Source organism: Canis lupus, chromosome 3 (genome assembly GCF_003254725.2).
Source record: "Canis lupus dingo isolate Sandy chromosome 3, ASM325472v2, whole genome shotgun sequence".
NCBI lineage: Eukaryota > Metazoa > Chordata > Mammalia > Carnivora > Canidae > Canis > Canis lupus.
In genome coordinates this window covers 83,722,828-83,745,833 of record NC_064245.1, presented here as the reverse complement: position 1 = coordinate 83,745,833, position 23,006 = coordinate 83,722,828, and the positions used below count along the sequence as shown (strand labels likewise).

Below are 23,006 nucleotides of genomic sequence, written 5' to 3'. Positions count from 1 at the left end.
CCGAAAGGTCAGGAGTTGAGGAATAATGGCACTGAAGCTGTTTGGGGAAGTGGCGGGGGGGTGGTCATGTGCCTAAAGCATTGAAAAGCATTCTGGAAAGTTTCTTCAGGGTGAAGGTAATATCTTTATCTTCTTTCTCCTTCTTACAACCAGACAGTTCTTTCCTTTGGAAATTGCAGAAAGGGTGAGAACCGTGTAGTTCCATAGGTAGGAGAGGTAAAAGCTGCTGGGGCAGGGAGTGGGGTGAGAAGAGGAATGGCCCTACGCCACCCCCAGCAAAGCCCCGCTCCCTTTTGAAGGTTAGAAGGAAATTCTGGGTCAGAACCTCTGATCCTGGCCCGTGGGCTCTGGGGTGGAAGAGGCTGGCCTAAGTACAGTGTGGGTTGTCTTAGGGAACGCGTGATTTGTGCGAAATTTCGTGTTCTTCTTTATAAACAAATTCAAGCAAGGGATTTTTACTGCTTCCATGTTGCCTGCAGTACTTGCTTGGTGTTAGTACAGTGCTCCCCTCTTTGTAAATTCAACAGAATAATCGAGTTGTAGAAAGCCACAATCATTTCTATATTACTTCATTTACACGTGAAGAGTTGGGCATTAGTGTCAGTTTTTCAAATTACCCATTTGTTACCGTATTAATCTTATAAAACTGGTGTTTTTCTGGTTTAGAAAAGTAGTAATACCCTCCTTGCACAAAACAATTCATGATACAAAAATATAAAGAGGAAAAACAACAGCAAGCGGGTTAAATTCTACTGCCCCAAATAACTTTTTGATATTTTGGTTTGTTTCCTGCTAGATCATTTTCTCTATGTTGATATATATATATATATATGTTACATGATTGAAAACATGCTATATGTATTTAATTTTACATCATGCTTTTCTCTTAATATAAGCATTTCTCAAACATCATTAAAAACTCTTCATGAACATTTTAGTGACTCTAATATGCCATTGCATGGCATTACCAGAGTCTTTTAAATCATTCTTTTATTATTAATCATTAGGCTGTTTCTGATTTCTGATATGTAAAATACTAGGATCTAACAATTATTGAGCACTTTGTATGTACTAGGCACAGTTCTAAACTCGAATATATATTCTCATATAATCTTTACACCCACCTTCTAAGGTTGGTACTGGTTTTTGTTTTGTTTTTTTTTAATCATCTTAACTGATGAGGAAACTGAGCCCAGAAAATTAATAATTTGTTGATGGTCACATAGCTAGTAAGTGGTAGTGTCAACTTCTAAGTCATACCTACCACATATATTCTAATCAACATTTTGATTCCTTAGAATATCTATTTTTAGAAGTATATAGGAAAGCCTAAAGACAATTTATATGTATGTATATACACACCCCTAGTTTTATGTATATACCTTGAGTGTAACTATTTTTAAGGTTTCTTATGCATATAGTCATGTTTATAACCCACCAATACTGGAGTGTATGAGTGCCCTTTTACTTCACACTGTCACTTCTGAACTACCATTTGGTTAAAACTTTGCTAATTTAATTGGTGAATAATGTCTAGTATGGTTGGAAAGTTTTTTCATATTATGTATTTTTCATTTCAGTGAATTGTCTGTTTATGTCTTTTGCCCATTAAGTTCCTGGGGTCCTAGTGTTTTTTGTCTTTCAAATGTAGCTATTCTTGTATTCTTCAATTACCAACTAAAACAGTGATTTTTAAAAATTATATTTGTATTTTCCATGTTTATTTTTAAAAGCAAGCAAAAGGAAACCTACATATAAGGTTTAGTCTTACTGATCTCCTGTTTTTAGATCTTGAATGTTTTTTCCCAAAAAAATCACAGGTAAGAGATAATATTAGAATCTCATCCAGCAGTTATTTAATAGCCTATCATGTAGCAAGCATCACGATCATCAGCTCTGCAGGTGCAGAGAACTGATGTCACCAGTACCTCCCGTAAAGGAACTCCTCAGTATCTAACAGGGGAGACAGATCCAACAAAAATCCTTGTAATTAAGGGCAATGATAGAACTGTAAACCGTATGTTGGGTAGATGGGAGCTAATGGGGAAGGAGTTCTATAGCCCAAGAGTGTTAAATCAAGGACAATGTAGTGGTGCTAATTGGCCGAGGACGTGGAGAGGTTTGCTATGGCTGAAACATACAGGCCCAAAGGCAAGTCAGTTTTAGGACTTCTACTAACTAGTAGTCTAGTTCCAGCAAATGAGCTTGCAGTTGCTGAGGTCCAGCCAGACACTTTATAATAGCTGGGAGGGTGCGCGTCCTGGGGTCCGTTTATCAGAGAGAAACACAGCATTTGAGCAATCTCGTGTAAGCCCTGATCGTGCTGATAAGTTTCCTTCCGCACATCCCAGCCCTAAAACAAGGTAGTCTTTGTTGAAAGACGTTCTCCTTCAGATTTACCCAGGTAGGCCAGATCCTATCTTGAGCCCATTGGCTCCAGACCAACCTTCAGGGTTCTACCTCAGCCCCGTGATTGGGCTTTCCTGAGGTTATTTACAGGTCTCTGCGGTGGCTCTCAAAGGAGCCGGTCTCTGGCAAGGTTTGTTGTAGGCCCGGGTAGGACATGGCTGGGAGGCCTCAGTCCAGATCTTGATTGCTTACCAGGGTGAAGGCAGTGAGACCATGCCCAGGATCATTGCAGGAGTTAAAGAATTTTATCTGCCAGATTCTCCATTGTCCCGACGTTCCCGTTTTTTGCTGGATATGCTGCGATGACTGCGTCAGCCTCCAAAAGCGGTAGAGAGCAACGAGTTCCAGGTAAAGCAGACGGTGTGGCTCCCCCTCGTGAGAGCAGTGCTGCACTTTGTCCCAGGGACACACCATTCCACATCTCCAGCCCTCGGAGCAGCAGCACAGCTTCCCTTTCTGCTTCCCACTCTTTTCCCGGGTTGCCCTGGCAGTTTCCAGGTCCCTGCAAAAGTCAGGCTCTAGGAGGTCTTAAGGTCAAAATGGTTCTTTATCTCTTGCTTCAGATTGCCACATTTTAGGGTCTTTTTTCTTAATGGAAGTGTAACTGGAATACAATGTCCTGTTAGTTCCAGGTTGTATGGGATAGTGATTCAGTGTTTGTATACATCACAAAGTGGGCCCCACGATAAATAGAGTAACCATCTGTCATCATACAAAGTTATTACAGTATTATTGACTATTTTTGTCACACGGTCCATTACATCCCATGACTTTATAACTGGAAGTCTTTACCCCTTAATAACCTTCATCTATTTAGCCTACCCCCTAAGTCCTCTTTACTTATGATAACGGACGGTTTGTTTTCTGTATCCGTGAGTTTGAGTCTGGTTTTTGTTGTTGTTGTTCATTTGTTTTTTAGATTCCTTTTTTTTTTCTTTTTTAAAAATTTTTTAAAATTTATTATTTATGATAGTCACACAGAGAGAGAGAGAGAGGCAGAGACACAGGCAGAGGGAGAAGCAGGCTCCATGCACCGGGAGCCCGACGTGGGATTCGATCCTGGGCCTCCAGGATCACGCCCCGGGCCAAAGGCAGGTGCTAAACCGCTGCGCCACCCAGGGATCCCTGTTTTTTCGATTCCACGTATGAGTGAAATTGTAGGTTACTTGTCTTTCTCTGGCATATTTCACTTAACATAATGCCCTCTAGGTTCATTCATGTTGCAAATGGAGAGATTTTATTTTATTTTTTAATGGCTAAGATTTTGTTGTTATATACACACACACATATATGTATATATATACACACCACATCTTTATTCACTTTTTCGTTAGGCACTTGAGCTGCTTCCGTATACTGGTTATTGTAAATAGTGTTGCGGTGACCATAGGGGTGCATGTAGCTCTTTGGATTAGTGCTTTGTTGTCTTTGGAAATACTCAGAAGTAGAATTGCTGGACTGAATGATGTAATTTTAATTTTTTTGAGGAATTTTTACCAATTTCCGTTTTCACCAACAGTGCTATGGGGGTTCCCTTTTCTCCCCACATCCTCGCCAATACTTGTTATTTCTTTTTAAAATAGTTAATCTGACAGGTATGAGTTGATAGCTCCTTGCAGTTTTATTTCGCATTTCTCTAATGATTTCATGGAGCATCTTTTCGAATACCTGTTGGCCATCTGTGTGTCTTCTTTGGAAAAGATGTCTATTCAGCTCATTTTTTAATGGAGTTATTTGATAGTATGTAGTGTAAGTTCCTTATATAGTTTGGATATTAATACCTTATGGGATATATGATTTGCAAATAACTTCTCCCACTTAGTAGAGTGCCTTTTGTTTTGCTCATAGTTTCCTCTGCTGTGCTAAAGCTTCCACATTTTAGTTGCAAATAATTGTGGGACATAGCAGCCACCCTAATACTGCTATTCTGTTAGGATTATCGTGTGTTGATTTCTTAAGTATAACCTCTATAATCGAAGCATCGTGGTTCCAAAAAATCCACATGAGCTAATTCCCCATTTGTGAGAATGTCAACTGCTGAAATACTCATTAAGACCTCTGGTCCCTGAGTGGCGGTAGCACCAGATTCTAGGGAGATTGGATGCCACCACTCAGGAAAAGGAAAGGAAAAAGTAAGAATATGGCTTGGTTTGGTTTTGAAATACCAGCTATTCAAGTTTGACTCTCCTTGAAAAGACTCTATTGATGCTCAAGATGTACATCTGTAGCCAGAAAGCAGCATGATAAGAAGTTAAAAGAAAGGCAGGTTGGATTGGAGAGGATAAAATGAAGCCTGGATGTCACCAGAGGTTGCATTTTACCTTTCAAGGTCAGAAAAAACCTGGAAATAGGACTGAGCATAGGACCTTAGGAAAGGAGGGTTCAGTCGGGAGGGAAAGGATGCATTTACCGTCAAATCCCCAAATCTTGTTCGTTTCATCCCTGAGCATCTCTGCTGATGCCCCTGTCTACCGCCCTGGGGACTTGCGTCCTTCGTTTCTAAGCCTATTCGCTCGCACAAGCTAACTGAGCCAGCCTCACCCTCTTTCATCCTCCTGTTGGTGAGCTAAGCCATACAAAGGATTTTCTCTGATTACAGTCTTTCTCTGCCTTTCCATCGCCTGTAGGATAAAATACAAACTTAGCAGACTAGCGAAAGACCTTGATGTTCCGGGTCCCGCTTATCCTGCCAGCCTCGGGGCTTGCCATCGTGCACACAACCTAACCAGTTATGCAGAACTGCATGCGGTTTCCAGAAAGAGGCTGCTTCCCCACCCACCTCCCTGACCGTGCACCTGCTGCTGCTATTGCCTGCAGTGTGTCCTCTCCTTGGGCCACTAACTCTGCACCTTTAACTCAGCTCGGATATCTCCAGGAAGTCTCTTCCATTCGTGTCCTCAGTCTGAACGATGTACCACTTGTGTGAATGTCCAGAGCTTTATTGCACACTTGCCATGTCCTATCACTACCACCTCTTGCCTTGTTTGCCCAATCAACCTCACTGCTTCAGTGCAGGCAGTCGGCCTTCTCCAGCTCTGACTCTCAAGCACTGGCCCTGTAAGGCACTAAATACATGATGTGCCCGATGAACAAACACACAACAGACACCACTGCTGCCTTCAAGCTTCAGACTGCTAAGGGTATCCGTACATTTAATGATTAGAAAACAGTTGCAGACTATTCCCCAACACAAATCAGCATTGTGTGTTGCATCTCCATCGTCCTATATGGAGATTCCAGGGAAGGAAGAGAACAAAATGGCACAGAATAACTAGTACTCTTTCTTTTGAAAAAACCTATTTATACAGCTGGGTCCTGAATGATGAGTGAGGTCTGAACAAGCCTGATAGGAGAATCCGATCCTTTTCCTTCCAGGCTCCGTTCAGGTGTGTGCTTTGTACGGGTAGCCTGTCCTATTTGGAGCTCAGTTCCTCTCCTGAGCCCAGCATTTAATGGCTATGCTACCTATCTGGTAATTAATGTGATTTCTTGTATGGTTAGATCTTATTCTTTCAATAATCGTGGAGTCGTCTATGATGCACTGAATGCCGGGCACACGGCAATAACTAGGATAAACATACCCCTTACCTTGTGGCGCAAACCCATAAATAATCGTTTACATTGCTAGGTCTGTTATTAGCGCTACCAGGGAACAGTTCGCGGGGCTGTGTAATTACTGAATGAAGGTCTAACTTAACTTGAAAGTCAGGAAGGGTCCTGCTGAGTGAGTGACATTTGCACTTAACCCTGCAGATTCGGTCGGAAACAGGCAAGGAGGAGACGAGGTTTCGAGGTTTCGGAGTGGCCCAGGTGGTGGTGGTGGTCACAGCGTGTGTAGGAACACTCCAGGAGGGAGGAAGCAGGTGTGTTCGGGAAGCAGAGAGGAGGTTAGTATGGCTGGATGGTAGCAAGAGAGCCAGAGAGGGGCAAGACCTTGCAGGGCCTCGCCGGCCTTACTGAAGATTTTCGTCTTAATTCCGAGATCAGTGGGAAATCCTTGAAAGGGTTAAGCATGGGAAAAATCATTCTCTTGTATTTATTTTATCTCCGATGCTTCCAGATAGTTTGAAGGGCAAACACACTAGTTTATATAGCCTGAAATTCCCTCTGAGCACCTGCCACTGAATTAGATACTCAGTAAATATTTAGCAATTTGGGTTCCAAATGGAGGGAGGCAAGTATAAGGGTGAGAGTGAGGAGGGTCTTTCAGGGTCTTTCAGGTCTTTCAGTAGGACTCTTGACAGAACATGGGGAGCAGTGGGGAGTAAAATTAGCAGAGTGGTCACCACCCTTCGTTAGAGGCTTTGTAGTCGCCACCTACGATGGCTGCAACTAAACGCCGTAGACTCGTAGACTGGGGGCTGGAACCGCAGAAGCCCGTTTTCTCAGTTTGAGAGTCCACCGTGCCAGAAAGGTTGGTTCTGATAAGAGTCCTCCTCTTGGCTTGCAGACAGCTGCCGTCTTGCTGTGTCTTCACACGGGGCGCACGTGTGCGTGTACGTACCCACACACACCCAGAAAGCGTGCCGGTCCTATCGGATTAGGAACCCACCCTATGACCTAACTTACCTCCTTGTAGGTTCTGTCTCCAAATACACTGACATTAGGAGTTAGACCTTCAACATATGAATTTGCCGGGGGGAGGGGGGGTTGTTGGACGCAACTAAACGTGTAATGGATTTTGTATCATGAAACCACTCAGGCGGTGGTTCCCAGCCAAGGTGTGACTCAGTGGAACTAAGGAGCTTTCTCAAACGTGGAATGTAAGGGGCCTATCTTGGTAATTGCTGTTTTGTGTAATACTAAGCTAGAGACTTCAAATCTACATTTTTCGAAAATCTCCCTGGGACAATTCTGATTGATTCGGGGAACACTTACTATATCTCTGCATTTTAGTCCTAGCTCATAGACCAAAGGACTCCTCTCATCTCCTCCACATTTGGGAAATATCTCATTCCCTCTTTCCACTCTCTCTGGGACGTCCCCCGCTCCCACCCCCCACTAGAGAAATTCAAGGGAACCCAACATTTTCTAGGCCTGCACAGGAAAACACGACTGGCCTTTCACTCTCTTGTCCATGGTACTTGCCCTGCCCCGACCCACTGGGCTGCTAAACAAGCCACGGGCTACCACGCAGTTGGCCGGGTGAGTGCCAAGCACATCGGACTCTCCCACAAGTGGATGGCGAGGCCCAGATTTGAAGGAGAGGAAAGGGGGGAGGCACAATTTTGACTTCAGAAGTTTGAGGAGGGTGGCTCTCCCTGGCAAGTCCCAGCAAACACAACGAGGCAGGGGCTCGAAAGGTCCAGGATTCGGTTTTCCTCATAGGCCTGGAAGGCCAGAGGTAGCACGGTGGCTCCGTGATGCCCTCAGACGCCGGGCACCCACCCCGGGTCAGCTCGTGCTGCCTCTGGGTCCCAGTCACGTGCTAGGCAGGAAGAAGGGCAGAGGCAGCACGGCGGGGGGCGGGGGGTGCCAGTGGACACGACTCCCTTGGGAAGAGCTTGCAGGAAGCCTCAGCCAGCAACCGTCTTTCTTGGCTCCTCCACCAGTGCTCCTGCCACAGGGCCCCCCCCCCCCCGCCCCAGCTGGGGAAGCTGGGGCGCAGGATGATTCCACATTGATGCACATGTGCCTGTCTGGGCGGAACATGCTGCTGCCCCCAAACACAACCGGGGTTCTGCTGAGAAGACAGAGGATGAAACAGATTTTGAGTGATTAGGAACGTCTGCCCCAGGGACCAGGTGAGCTCTCGCGTCTAACCGGACAACTCTGATCTCCAGGGCAGGGGTGTGTGTGGAGGCAGAGGGGTGTCGTTGGGCACGTGCCTGACCCCGAGATGAATCTTAAAATATCCTGAGTTTCTACCATGTGCCAGAAACCATTCTGGACGGTGGGAATGCAATAGGCAGCAAAACAGACAAAAGACCCACCCCCGAGGGGCCTACGTCCTGGGAAGGAGGGGAGGGGGGTGTCCAGTAAGTAAATAGAAACAAGTGGCTGGGGCAGGGGCTGCACCATGGGCCAGTGCGGTGTTCCTCAACCTCATCTTCTGGGGGGCACCTGGCATTTTATGTTATGTGGGAGCCTATGTCTTTATCACTTACGAGGACTATGACCACTTCTTTGAAGATGTGCGTACTCTCCTTCCCGCACATATGGTAGTGACCATAGCTGTAGGAGCCCCGCTTTTCATTATTGGCCTAATTGGCTGCTGTGCCACAGTCCGAGAAAGCCGCTGTGGACTTGCCACGTTTGTCATCATCCTACTCTTGGTTTTTGTCACAGAAGTTGTTGTTGTGGTTTTGGGATACGTTTACAGAGCAAAGGTGGAAACTGAGGTCGATCGCAGCATTCAGAAAGTGTATAAGACCTACAATGGAACCAACCCTGATGCTGCTAGCCGGGCTGTCGATTATGTACAGAGACAGCTGCATTGTTGTGGAATTCACAACTATTCAGACTGGGAAAATACAGACTGGTTCAAAGAAACCAAAAACCAGAGTGTCCCTCTTAGCTGCTGCACAGAGACCGCCAGCAGCTGTAATGGCAGCCTGGCCCACCCCTCCAACCTCTATGCCGAGGGATGTGAGGCTCTAGTTGTAAAGAAGCTACAGGAAATCATGATGCATGTTATCTGGGCAGCGCTGGCATTTGCAGCTATTCAGCTGCTGGGCATGTTATGTGCATGCATCGTATTGTGCAGAAGGAGTAGAGACCCTGCTTATGAGCTCCTCATCACCGGTGGAACGTACGCATGTGAGAAAACGCAAGCCTCAGCTTTTTAGTCTCGTTCTGATTTGGAAGGTGAATTGAACAGGTCTATGCTATTGGCGGCCTGAGTTCATCTAGTTAAAGCACACGGGTGTTGGACAAAGCAGCTTGGCTCTTCATATGCCCACCTATTTCCCTGCCCACCTAGGAGTTTCTTTTTCTGTGTTCTAGCGGACTCTCCGTGTTCCTAAGTTCTTAAGTATGGCAGTTTATGTTCTAATTTCAGAACCATTTGCAGGTTGCATAGTGTGAGAGAATCAAAAGAGGGCCTAGGCCTGCTTCTGTTAGGTCCCTGCAGTAACGGGGCTGCTGCCGGAGTATCTCTAGGCCCTTCCAGTCTGCATGGTGGAGAACTCTGGGCCAAAGGTGCTTGGGGGGAGAGGGAGGAAACCAGCTGCAGTGAAAGTTAACACCAGATGGTGCCCCTTGTCAGTGTCCTTAAAAAAATATATATATATACTGTAGTTCAGTAAGATAGCAACTGTATAAAATTGCTAAAATAGATTTTAGAATCATACAGTGTGTCTCTTGGTTCATCTTCAAAATCAGACTGATCTTTGAAACTAGCAGTTTTTAATCAAAGCTGGCTTTTAGGAGGAGTATAATGTATGCACTACTGTTTTAAAACAATTAGTGTGTGTGTGTGTTTGTGTGTGTGTGTGTGTTTGTATGATTGAGCCCATTCATCGTAAGTCTAAACTCGTTAGCATTAATGTACCCATGTAGACTAGCAAAATAGTATGTAGATGTGATCTCCGTTGTAAATAGAAAAATCTATTTTATTGGCAAATTGAACACCAATAAAAAATAAATTTATTATAAAAAAAAAGTAAATAGAAAAATCTAATTCAATAAACTCTGTATCACCCCTGAAAAAAAAAAAAAAAGAAGAAAAGAAAAGAAACAAGAGGCGTGTTGGCTGAAGGCAATAGGGAATGTCCAGGCAGCAGGGGCTGGGGGGCTGGCGGTCTGCAGGTGAGCTCAGCCGGCGTTCCAGAGACAACTTGAAGGACGAGAGTGACCGAGTTGTGCAAACACTCCGAAAGCAGCATCTGAGCCCGAGCAATCAGGTGCAACAGATAGATACAAAGGCCCCGGCTTCTTCGTCTTATTTCTGAGATTCGTTTCTTTTTATGGATTCTGCTATTCGTATCTTAATTTCTTCATACGGACATACAGTTTTGCTGCCTGTAAAAGGGCAATTCTCACAGGGCAACCGGGTGCTTTCCTTCCCCCCTGGAAAAAACAAGATGCCTGAATGCACATCTTTTTTTCTTTTTTTTTTTTTTAAGATTTTATTTATTGGGAATCCCTGGGTGGCTCAGCAGTTTAGCGCCTGCCTTTGGCCCAGGGCGCGATCCTGGAGACCCGGGATCAAGTCCCACATCGAGTTCCCGGCATGGAGCCTGCTTCTTCCTCTGCCTGTGTCTCTGCCTCTCTCTCTCTCTCTCTCTCTCTCTATCATGAATAAATAAATAAATAAATCTTAAAAAAAAAAGATTTTATTTATTTGTTTAGGAGAGAGCGAGTGAGCACACAAGCTGGGGGAGAGGCAGAGGGAGGCAAAGACTTCCCACTCGGCGGGGCTTGATCCAGGCCCTGAGCCGCAGGGACGCCCAACCGACTGAGCCACCCAGGCGTCCCCTGAATGTACATCTTGGGGGAAATTAAGTGCCTTTTCCACATCGCTCTACCTCCTGAGTTCTGTCTTCTTTCTTTGCTCTTTAGGAGACTAAGTGCTGTTGTATTTAAGAAAATGGACCATGGGGTCCTGATAGCTCTGAGCGTGAGCCCCGATATTTCCTGCCTCTGGTATTGAGCCAATAACCCAGAGCCCGTTTGCTCAGCTGTGACGTTGGGATGCGAATGCCTCCCTTCTTCTGTTGTGAGAATTAAATGAGAGGATGTGCGGGTGCTGGGCACCTCTTGGGTCTCTCCAGACCTGGCCTGCTTCCTTGTGATCGTCAGCCCCCAGGCACGTGGAGTTTCTGGGAGAGGTCATGTGCTGCCCTTATGGAAAAGAGCCTGCTCTTTACCAGCGTGTGACAGCCTCGTGTCACATTTACCTCCTTCCATGAAGTCGCATTTACCAGCCTAACCCCGTGCCCCACCTCAAAGTCTTTTGAGAGGTAGGACCAAGACCCTTGGTTACTTGAATGGCAGCAATGCCGCTCACACTGTGAAATCTTGTCATGATCAGGGACTGTCCATTGTAGACTCCATCCCTGCCCTCTCCCTGTGCCTCCTTGGTGCTGGCTCCTTGTCAGGGAGCCTCGTCTCTGGTGCCATCCCCTTTCTCTGTGTTCATCAACCACATCCTGGCTTTCTTCCAGAATTTCACAACTCATCACGGCAGTCGCCTGGAACTTGCTCCTACGTGTCCCAGATTTCCCCACCAGAAGTCCCACAGAGGGATTAGCAGAGCCGACTAACTTCCTTTTCAACTCGGGCTTCCAGGTTCTTCCAAACAGGCCCCCTTTTCCACTTCTACTGGTGGACACTCAAGTCCTTACGCGGCCTTCATGTCACCACCGCGCCTCCAAGCCCTCGGGCTCAGTAACAGATGGCTTGTTTGGTATGAACATCTTCATCTTTTCATCCCTGAACCTACAAAATTATGTATGTCTACAACTACCCTTTCCTCTTTTTTTACAGGAGAAGATGGTTAATTTTCTAACCAAGAGTCATCCAGCCATTCCTGTTTTTGAATTTTGTGCTTTCCTGCCTTTCTTGGGACTTGACTCCTTGCCTCCTCTTTACTGTATCTTGAATCTCTCTCTTGCCATGGCATTTTTAACAATTGTGAAACAGGCTCAAATCTTTATTATCTTAAGAGAAAAAAAAAAAAACCACCACATGATCTCTCTAGCTTTCATATATATCTTACCCAAGCATGTAGGAAGGTAGTGAACGATTATATACCTAATTTTTTAAATGGGTTTATGTCAAAGATTTGTTAAATTGATTAATGAAGGATTCAGTAGAATGGTAAAGCTAGTTCAAAGAAAATTGAAGAGACTGGGTGCATAAAGTCATTAAAAGCATGCTAGAAAGATATTGCTAAATTATATATAAAATAAAATATAACTTCTGGGTTATTATATTTTCATTTGTACCTCTCCAGGGACAAATTTCGTTTTCATTCACATTGAACAAAAATAATGTGCAAGCTTATCTATCTGTGTTTTACGAGTTAGCACCTACACTTACAGAGTTAAAAATATCCTAAATAGTAAGTAAGAGTAAATAAAAGTAAATAGTAAAAAAAAAAAAAAAGTAGATAGTAAATAAATAAGACAATCCCAGAAAATCAGAATAACTCTAGACAGGCCTGTTGGACAATGTTCAACACAACACTGAAATGATAGGCAGAAATCCCTTTGCCCACTTCCAGGTTTTTGGACACTTTTCCTAACAGCTATTCCTTTTGATCATAAATAATCCCTGAGGATTATTCTTGATCTTTAGAGCTGGTCTCATTGTATTTTGTTCTGATTCATTAACTCATTAACATTGATGAAGCAAGAAGTGTTAATATGGACATGAATTTCCTTGAAGTATGGTCAACATCCAGTGCCATGTGGTATTAAACAACTACTGTGGCCAAAAAAAAAAAAAAAAGTACCCTCTGTCTGATTCCATGGAATCCAGTATCTTCTTTTCTTTTTTTTAAAGATTTTATTTATTTGAGAGAAATAATTTTATTTATATTGAGCATGAGCAGGAGAAGGAGCAGAGGGAGAGGGAGAAGTGGACTCCCCACGGAACAGAGACCCCGATGCGGGGCTTGATCCTAAGACTCCAGGATCATGACCTGAGTTGAAGGCAGGTGCTTAACCGACTGAGCCGCCCAGGTGCCCCTCCAGTGTTGTATTTTCAATAGGCTCTGTTATTCCAAAGAGGTTTTTATTGCTCTTATTTGCATTCATGTTCTGTGGCTAGAAAACCAAACCCATGAAATTTATTTCTACCAGTTTTGCCTGGAGTACCTGTAAATGTGAATGAATCTCTCTCATTCCTTGAGGTCCCCTAAATCTGCTTGGTACCCAGTTTGCCTGGAAATTATTTTCTTTTCTATATATGATTCCAGGACCTCCCAAACCACGGAAGAGGTGCTAGAATGGTCTCCTGGGAAGGTTTTATGAGCCCTGATTCCACATATGAAGCATAACCTCCATTCCCCAATGAGGGGCTTATCATACATGATTAAATGAGATTTATTTCTGTATGATTCTTTAAGTATAGTTTTGGTTACCCAGGTCATTTTTGTAACTGTACCTTGCTTTAAAAAAACAACCAAAAGAACCTCTTACTGAACTCTTGGTAAACTATTCTGTTTTTAAAAGCAAAGAGACTTAGTAAAAGATGTTTGTCTCTGAATTTTGAGGTGTCAGTGAGAACAAAACATAATTTAAATGTTTTATTTAGTTTTCCAAAGCATAGCCTAAAACAGGGATCAGCAAACCTTTCTATACAGGACATTTCTCTAAATGTTCTCCATCCTGTGGGCTGTGGATCTCTGTAGCATGATTTGTGCCAAATCTACCACTGTGGCATGAAGAAACCATAGACAACATGTAAACGATGAACCTTCATTGACTAAATTTGACCTACGGTGAGCTGGATTGGGTTCATGGACCACAGTTTGCTGACACCTAGTTTAAAATAAAGGTTAGAGATAGATCAAGAAAATCCAAGGGGTTTATCAAGAAAGATCAAGATCAAGAGAGAGAAGGGCTTTATCATATGCCCAGAAGAAAATAGAACATTAAAAACAATACTGAGATAGGGGCACCTGGGTGGCTGGGTCAGTTAAGCATCTGCCTTCAGCTCGGGTCATGATCTCAGGGTTCTGGGATCAAGCCCTGCATCGGGTTCCTTGTTTAATAGGAGTCTGCTTCTCCCTCTCCCTCTGCCCCTCCCAACTGCTCGTGCTCTCTTTCACACACAAATGATTAAGTAAAAAATCTTTTTTTTTTTGTTTTTTGTTTTTTTTGATTAAGTAAAAAATCTTAAAAAAAATAATACCAATTTACAATAAGGTAAATATCACAAAACAACCACAGTTATAGACACCTCATCCATTTCAGCTCATGTAATTAATACTTTTTGCACAGGATTTTGGCCCTGCAGTCTGCTTTTACAAAGCTAATGCTTCTAGGGACACCTGGGTGGCTCGGTGGTTGAGTGTCTGCCTTTGGCTCTGGGCGTGACTCTGGGGTCCTGGGTTTGAGTCCCACATTGGGATCTCTGCAGGGATCCCTTTGCCTATGTCTCAGCCTCTTTCTGTGTGTCTCTCATGAATAAATAAATAGAATCTTAAAAAAAAAAAAGGTGATGCTTCTGGGCTAAGAGTCCTGGAAATCATGACTCAGTCCCCTGCCATATTCGGCAGTTATCCAGATGGTGTCAGCTTAGAAATATGTACCAATGAATCCATTACTTAAAGTATCAACAGAGAAGAGTAACTTGTCCTTTTCATTGAGGTTCTGAGGATGTGTGTCTTTGTTAACCACCTACTTTTAGCCTGTAGCTTATTGTAAAGTCTTCAGCTAAACATGACAGGAAAGCCAGAAGTTGATGACCAGATTGCAGTGGTGGTGGCTTTTTAAAAAATTTTTTTAATAGGACTCAATGATATTAGAATAGAGGAGAGCAAAATCATCTATGAGAGTAATGGGAGTAACAATAAGATTTGGATCAATGTTTCCCTTGAGGATAAGAACATATTATAGACAATGAGGACATTGACCTTTGGGACATTCCTGACGTGTATAATCTTGGAGAAAAAAATTAGTTTAGGGAAGGCTGAACTTCGCCTTTTGCTCGACAGATCTTTCCATTTTAGCTCTCAGGTAGCTCTCACCTTTATTTTTTCCCCTTGACTCAATCCTTTGCCCTTTTCTCTTATCCATTGTGATGTTTTCTCTGAGAAATCTCTTGACTTGCTATCAAGTGTCCTATATTAACAAACTGTATTTTTGTAAATCTTGCCCATTCTCATCATCTGCCCCTGGGCATCTCCACCCATGGATCTCAGAATCATTGAAAAGGGGACTCAGTCTATTTTAATTGGAACTTACTGGGACATTCATTATGATCCTGATGGAGTAACTTATCTGCCCTAAACAATGTGAAGTACGTCAATATATATGAGGAAGTTAGTTTCAGGCATTAAAAAACAAGTAATACCAATGTTCTTTGAGAGAAAGAAAGCACGTCAGGTGAACTACACAATCATCCAGCTGCCTTTTTGGGGCATTTTTTGAGCTGTAGTGTGGTGTGATGGCACATAAACTCCTCTTAAGGATTCTTAACCGAGAGCTGGCTTGTACATACTCAGGGTGAGGAAAGAGTGGCTACTGATGGGCCAGCAGTTGTGCAGCGCTGCAAGACATTGAATTATGGCCAATCCAGAATGGAATGTGTTCAGTGAACACTGGGCATCCAGTTGAGATTTCATAAAGGCCACATCTGGGAGCAGGAACTGTGCCCTAGATCAGGGGTTGGGAAATTATGGCCAAATCTGGCTTATGGCCTGTTTTTTGTGTAGCCCATGAGCTAAGAATGTGTGTGTGTTTTTTTTTTTTCCACATTTTTAAGAAAACTTTGTTTAAAAGGAGCAGCAGGGGGAGGAGGTGGAAGAAGAAAAGAAGGAGAAAGAAAAGAAAGAAGAAAAAGAGAGGCCATGTATTGCTCACAAGGCTAAAATATTTATTACCTGGTCTTTTACAGACGACATTTTCCATCCCCCTCTGATAAAGGCCTCATCTCGCAATGAAGAATAAATATGAAACAGAACCATGCCAACAAGGAAAAAACACAAGCCAGAGTAAGGAAATTTGCCAATAATTAGCTGCTTTGCAGAACAAAACAAACCTTTTTTAAAGAAAACAACATAAACCAGACTCCTTATATCACCCACAATGTTTAGCATACAATGAAACCTTGCCAGACACATGAGAAATTAGGATTCTGCTGACTGTAATCAAGGAAACAATAACCAGTCAATAGAAGTAGACTTTGATAGGACCCAGAATTATACTTAGTAGACTACTACTACCATTGTATGTATGTTCAGAAAGAAAAAGGAAAAGATGCACACAATAAATCAACAGATGGGAGATCTCAGTAGAGAAATGGACACTATAAAAAGGAGCCAACTGGAAATTCTAAAACTAAGTCATGATACTGGAAATGAAAAGTTTACTGGATGAATTTAGCAGTAGATTGGAGAGTTCAAAACAATAAGATAATGAGCTTGAAGAGAGAGCAATAGAATTGTCCTGAGGAAGAAAGATAAAAAAGATGAAAACAAAAAACAGACCCCTCAGTGACCTATGGGAGATTGTTAGACTGTCTATGAAGAGTCCAAGAAAGAGAAGGAATAGGGGAGAGAAGTATTTGAGGAAATAATATCTGACAATTCCCCAAGTTTGGTAGAAAACGAATTACTCATCTAAGAGCTCAGCAATCTTAAATGAGTACAAGGAAAACCACGCTTAGACACATTATAGTTATTCTTCTGAAAACCAAAGATAAAGATAAAATCTTAAAGGCAGCCAGGAGAAAAAGGCCCAATATTTACAGAGGCACATATATCCGACAAATAATTCTTACAGGAAACAATGAAAGCCAGAAGACAGTGGAGCAACATCTTTAACATTTTGGAAGAAGAGGGGAAACCTGTTAACCAAGAATTCTCTATCTAGCATGAATACCCTTCAAAAATTAGGATGAAATAAAGAGATTTTCAGATAAAAACAGAAAATTTATGGCAAGCAGACCTGCACTACAAGAAATGATAAAGGAGTTTTTTAGCTTCTAATGACATCATTGGAAACTTGGATAGAGAGCAAGTCATGAAAAGCCCTAGAAATGGTGAATAAATGGATAAATATAAAATACTTATTTTTTTTAACTTTGAAAAACACATGGCACTTTAAAGAACGTTGTGTTTCGGAACTTATTTTTTTTGAAAGATTTTATTTATTCATGACAGATACAGAGAGAGAGAGGCAGAGACATAGACAAAGGGAGAAGCAGGCTCCTTGTGGGGAGTCTGATGTGGGACTTGATCCCAGGACCCCAGGATCATGACCTGAGCTGAAGGCAGATGCTCAACCACTGAGGCACCCAGGTGTCCCATGTTTTGGAACTTATTAAATGTAAAATAAAATATATGACACTAATAGCACAGAAGACAGGAGTGGAACCATCCTCCTGAAAGCATCCTACGTTTCACACGAAGAGGCCGATGATTAACTCTATGTAGTATGTGAGAAGTGAGGATGAGTATTGTAATCCCTAGAGCAAGCACTACAAGGAATATGGTAGCTAAAACCTCAATGGAAGTAATAAATAACATACATGGAATTTGATTAACTTAAAAGAAGCAAAGAGAAATGGAGGAACGATGAAAACAAATAAGAAATATGGGAAAAACAGAAAACAAATACTAAGAAGAATTAAACGCCTGGTGCAGCCACTCTGGAAAACTGTGTGGAGGTTCCTCAAACAGTTAAAAATATACCTGCCCTACGACCCAGCAATTGCACTGTTGGGGATTTACCCCAAAGATACAAATGCAATGAAACGCCGGGACACCTGCACCCCGATGTTTCTAGCAGCAATGGCCACGATAGCCAAACTGTGGAAGGAGCCTCGGTGTCCAACGAAAGATGAATGGATAAAGAAGATGTGGTTTATGTATACAATGGAATATTACTCAGCTATTAGAAATGACAAATACCCACCATTTGCTTCAACGTGGATGGAACTGGACGGTATTATGCTGAGTGAAGTAAGCCAGTCGGAGAAGGACAAACATTATATGTTCTCATTCATTTGGGGAATATAAATAATAGTGAAAGGGAAAATAAGGGAAGGGAGAAGAAATGTGTGGGAAATATCAGAAAGGGAGACAGAACGTAAAGACTGCTAACTCTGGGAAACGAACTAGGGGTGGTAGAAGGGGAGGAGGGCGGGGGGTGGGAGTGAATGGGTGACGGGCACTGGGTGTTATTCTGTATGTTAGTAAATTGAACACCAATAAAATATAAAAAAAAAAAAAGAAGAAGAATTAAACGCAATCATATTAATCACTTAATGTGAATTGACTAAACTCTTCATTTAAGAGGCAGAGATTGGATAAAAATGTCAGACTCAACAAGATGCTATTTATAAATGATGTGATTTAAGCACATGTAGGTATACATACATTTTGCATGAAAGGAGGGAAACTGATATACAGTGAAACAGAAAGCATGAGAAAGCTGCTGTGCTTATATCAATTTCGCACAAAGTTGACCTTGAGACGAAGGCTGCTATTGCATATAAATAGGGACATTTCATAATGATGAATTAATTCACCAAGAAGGCTCAGGAGCTCTAATTCTGTATGTACGCACACGATAATAGAGCTTTAAAATACGTGAAACGGGGCACCTCGCTGGCTCAGCTGCAAAAGCATGCGACTCTTGATCTCTTGGCCATGAGTTCAAGTCCCATGTTGGGTGTAGACATTACCTATATGTATATACACACAATGTATACATTGCCTAAATTCACGCACACACACACACACACACGAAACAAAACCCCACAGAATTAAAGCGAGAACTAGAAGATCCACAGTTACAATGGGCGATTTTGATACCTTGTTTTCATACGTTGGTGGAGCAAGAAGACAAAAATGGATCAATAAAGAAAGAAGAGAGGGACGCACCCCCTTCCCCTACACTGATCACTTGCGCTTCCCGGTCTCTTGTACACGTATTTGAGAGGTCCCTCCTTTACTTCTCTGTTTATCGAAAGCCTATGAGATCAGCTAAATCAACTTTGAAACATATGTCAGGGTCCTCTTTGTTCTGGAATAGCGTAGGTCTGCGATGATTTCATCAAGAGGGGAGGCCCAGCACACTCAGCGCCTTGGTCCAAGTCAGCTGAAGGGTGCACATCGTCCCAGCCTGCCTGGTATTGTGCTCGCCACCTGCAAGCATGCATTTGCTCAGTAGAGACACATGCAGAGCTTGGCATCACTTTGGGGATTTTTTGGTTTGTTTAACTCTCTTGTGTGATGTGACATTGTGGCTGTATTGCTTATTTTCAACTTGTGTATTGCAATTCTTTGAAAACAGTATCAGAACAAAAGGCCCTGCTTTCTTTGTCCGTTTCTGCCTTGGACACTTTTTTCTAAGCTCTCTTCTCCTTCCTTTCTTTTCATTGGGTCTTCCATTCCCTGGTTCACGATTCCTGGGGGAGATTTCTCCGCTCTAACCCAGGCTAGGAGAAAGGACTGGCCTAACACCCTCGGGAGTCAGCATTGCGGACACTTTGGCTTGTGTGAGGAGGAGGGGGAAGTAGCTAATTGCATTTGCACATGGAAAACTGTGCGTAGTTCATTCAGTTCTACATCACACAAGACTATGAGTTCTAGAGCTGAGAAGGTAAAGCTAATGTTAGGTTAGAATCTTGTCTTCCCACTTGACTGGAGAGGCATTTCTGGGCAAGGCACAGAATCGCACTTGACAGATTTCCAAGCTGATGACAACCTTGTAGGCTTTCTCTTCCTTTCTCGTGTGGTCAGCAGTCACCAGCAACACTTTCTCCTCCTTTCCAAGTGTCACAAACTGGCTGCCCTTTGAGCCAAAGTTGGCCCTCAGATGTGTTTTATTCAGACTGCACTGGTAATTTTCTAAAAGTCGCCAAATTAAAGCATCTGGAGATCTCACAAACAAATACAAACCTTTAAGCTTTCCTTAAACAGACAAATACGAAGAGAAAGGAAGGCCGGGCACTACTAAGCCCGGGCCTGCTCACTCCCTCAAGGGGGCCCTCTGAGCCTGTGATTCCTCCTCCTGGTCAGCACTCCCACTCCTCTCTTCAACCTCCCAAATACCCCAGGGTCTGGAGAAGTAAAAACAGGTTTGGAGAGCTCTGATTTAAGGCATGTAAGTAAAGGTGTTCAGAGCAAATCTCCCCAAAATGTGTCACTTTGGCATGTGAACTATTTTGAACTGATGGCGATTGAGACCCTGTGAGCTAAAAGTGACTTGTGCCCCCTCTTTTATCTACCTAGATGAATCTACTAAACTGGGGTCTTTCCCAGAATCAGAGTTATTAGCAGAGATCAATTTTATTTGAGTGACCCATCTGCCTGCCTGCCATCAATATGACAGGGCCAATATCTAATTATGAAGCATCTCTCTTCTCCTTTTTTTTTTTTTAATTAAGATTTTATTTATTTATTTGAGAGCAATGAGAAAGCATGAACGGCGGGGAGGGGCAGAGATAAAGGGAGACAACCAGACTGTGAGCTGAGCGGGGAGTCTGAAGTGGGGCTTGATCCTAGGACCCTGAGATCATGACCTGAGCCAAAGGCAGATGCTTAACCGACTGAGCCACTCAGGTGCCCCAAAGCATCTTCCCTTCTTATCGTCCTGTGAATTATCCTCTTCCGCTTTGAAGCCCCAGACCTCTATCCCATTCCTCAGCTCAGGATGGCATATATACATCATCTTACCTTCCTGCCTTTGAAACTCTCATGTATGAGGAGTCCCTATACATAGAAAATTAAATTTGATTTTCTTCTGCTAATCCTTGTCATGCCAATTTAATTCTTAGACCAGCCAGAGGAACCTTTGAAGGGTAAACAAAAATTTCTCCTCTCCAGCAGTTTTAGCAAACCAGTCAGGTAGACCTAAAGCTGCTGTGCTAGAAAGATCCTGGGACGTCTGATAAGAGCTGGCCAAAGGGAAGAATTCTTACCACATTAGTCTCCAGGATTACAGTGGCAGCAGAGAGGTGAAAGTCCTCTTTTCCTTTTCTAAATTTAGATTAGTGGGAGAAAGTATTTGCAGAGCTACTTCCTTGGGTCTTCGTGACCCCGGTGATCCCTGTTCTCCCAGAGAGGGTCACCGTATTTCTTTGCCTCTGTCTCTTGTGTGGTTTGTCATAAGGAAGGAAACCCTAGGGCACAACACGGGCATGGGCCCTCTATGACTGCTGTTCCAGTGGGCCTCATGGACGGGTGAGTTCCGAGTCCTCACCTGGTGTCTGTTATGGGTTAAGGTGAACATGAGGTCAAGGCTGTCGCTAAGGCACATCTTGGAAGCCAAAGCTGCAAAATCGGTGGGCACAGGTTGAGAGGTTTTAGTTTGCCTCTGAGAGCCTCAAGGCCTAGTCAAAGCTCTCATGTACACATCAGAAAACCAAATGAGGCTTTTTTTTTTTTTCCCCATCTTATTCTATGACCTGAGAGCTTGGTTTTTGTGACCAGTGGAAATATTCCCTCTGTTCTCTCCCATCCAAAAGGGGACTTCCTGAGGTACAGCCTGGTGGCCAAAGACTGGAGTTCCAAGCAGCGTTGTCTTTGGCCATGTCTGCTCTCTGGGGAGTTTGTTATAAGTGGTCTCAGTCCTTAAGGGGCCTTTGCTATTTCAACCTTCTGGAAATGTCCCAATTCTGCAGTGCCTGCCTGGTGTCATGGATTAATGGGATTGTGGCTGGAGGCATCTCTCGTGGTCATGGGAAACAGCACTACGCCCCCTTTACCACCTGGGCCACGAAGGCCTTTGTTTCCTTAGACCGTCTTTGAGAGTGAACTTCCTGGGTCTCTGGAGGGCCAGGTATCTTGCATTCTCTTATGGGAGGCCTCTTGGGGTTTGGATTAAGCCATAAAAAGGCTTACTGGTTTGAGTCCTTGTTGAGATCCTACTTGTCCTGGCCGCACGATGGACCCTTTGAATTGGCTACACTTGAGAGGAAAATAGATTTAGAGGGCTGTCGTCCTAACTGATTTATTGGCACCTGTGGGGAGACAAATTAAAAAGAGGAATCAAAGAAATACAATGACTAGCCTTAGGGACTCCCCTAAGATGAAAAAAGAGAAATTAGAATAAAAATTAAATCCAAACTAAATTCCCCTTCTCAAAATCCAGCCCCGCCTGCCTGTTTTAACTTCCTGTTTTTCCTGCAGGATTTACAGAGAACACTGAGGCCCAATCTCTAGGCCTAGAGTGTATAGGTGACCCCTGTAAAGGCTGAAAGTCAGGAAGTGAATCTTACAGAGAAGCCTGGGACCGGCAGGAGAGCTTATTTTGCTGGGCTCGGTAATGGGCTCGGCCAGCTTCGAGCCTTCCTATGCGGGCGTATCCTAGACCCTCACCAAAGGGTCATGTCCCCTCTATAGCAGCAGAACTTTGCAGACGATTCTACCAAATTTAGAGAATATTAGAAAGATCAGTGGCCATGCATAAATCAGGCATCATCCTCCCACCCCACAGGGGAAACGGATGACCAGAATTGCTGTGAGGCCTTCCTCCTCCAAACAGTTAGCTGAAAGCCTGTGTTCAGGGACTGATAGAAAAAGAGAATAAAATTTCACGATGCCCTTTCCTTTCCAAATCCAGACCCATTGGTGCCTCATCCATTCTGTCCCTGGAGAGCTATGGCCTTCTTGCTTGTGTCATTTTGCCTGCCTGGAATTGCCTGGTGCCAATAAATCAGTTAGGACAACAGCTCTCTGAATCTATTTTCCTCTCAAGTGTAGCCAATTCAAAGGGTCCATCCTGCGGCCAGGACAAGTAGGATCTCTCAACAAGGACTCAAACCAGTAAGCCTTTTTATGGCTTAACCCAAACCCCAAGAGGCCTCCCATAAGAGAATGCAAGATACCTGGCCCTCCCGAGACCCAGGAAGTTCACTCTCAATTCTTTCTTTGGGCTCTCTTTGGACGGACTGGATCTTGGAAAGGTAGCATCCTTTGTTCCCTCTTTGAGGACTCCTCTTAAAAGGGGGGTTATTTAATACTGCCAGAAATA

At 43.5% G+C, this 23,006-nt stretch overlaps 1 protein-coding gene across 1 annotated transcript; it reads left to right on the top strand.

Moving 5' to 3' along the window:
• Positions 1-5,318: 5,318 nt before the first annotated feature.
• LOC112653539 (tetraspanin-3-like) lies at positions 5,319-9,793 on the top strand. Its single transcript, XM_035714118.2, has 3 exons — positions 5,319-5,466; positions 6,163-6,243; positions 8,419-9,793. The coding sequence occupies exons 1-3, from the start codon at positions 5,319-5,321 to the stop codon at positions 9,195-9,197; spliced, it is 1,008 nt and encodes a 335-aa protein (XP_035570011.1). The 3' UTR covers positions 9,198-9,793.
• The last annotated feature ends 13,213 nt before the right edge of the window (positions 9,794-23,006 follow it).

Excerpts from the sequence above, each read along its gene's own strand:
- LOC112653539 (XM_035714118.2), top strand. The coding sequence starts at position 5,319 with ATGTACCACTTGTGTGAATGTCCAGAGCTTTATTGCACACTTGCCATG. Across the intron at positions 5,467-6,162 it reads GACTCTCAAGCACTGGCCCT|ATTCGGTCGGAAACAGGCAA; the intron begins GTAAGGCACTAA and ends TTAACCCTGCAG. Across the intron at positions 6,244-8,418 it reads TGGTGGTGGTCACAGCGTGT|GGGCTGCACCATGGGCCAGT; the intron begins GTAGGAACACTC and ends TGGCTGGGGCAG.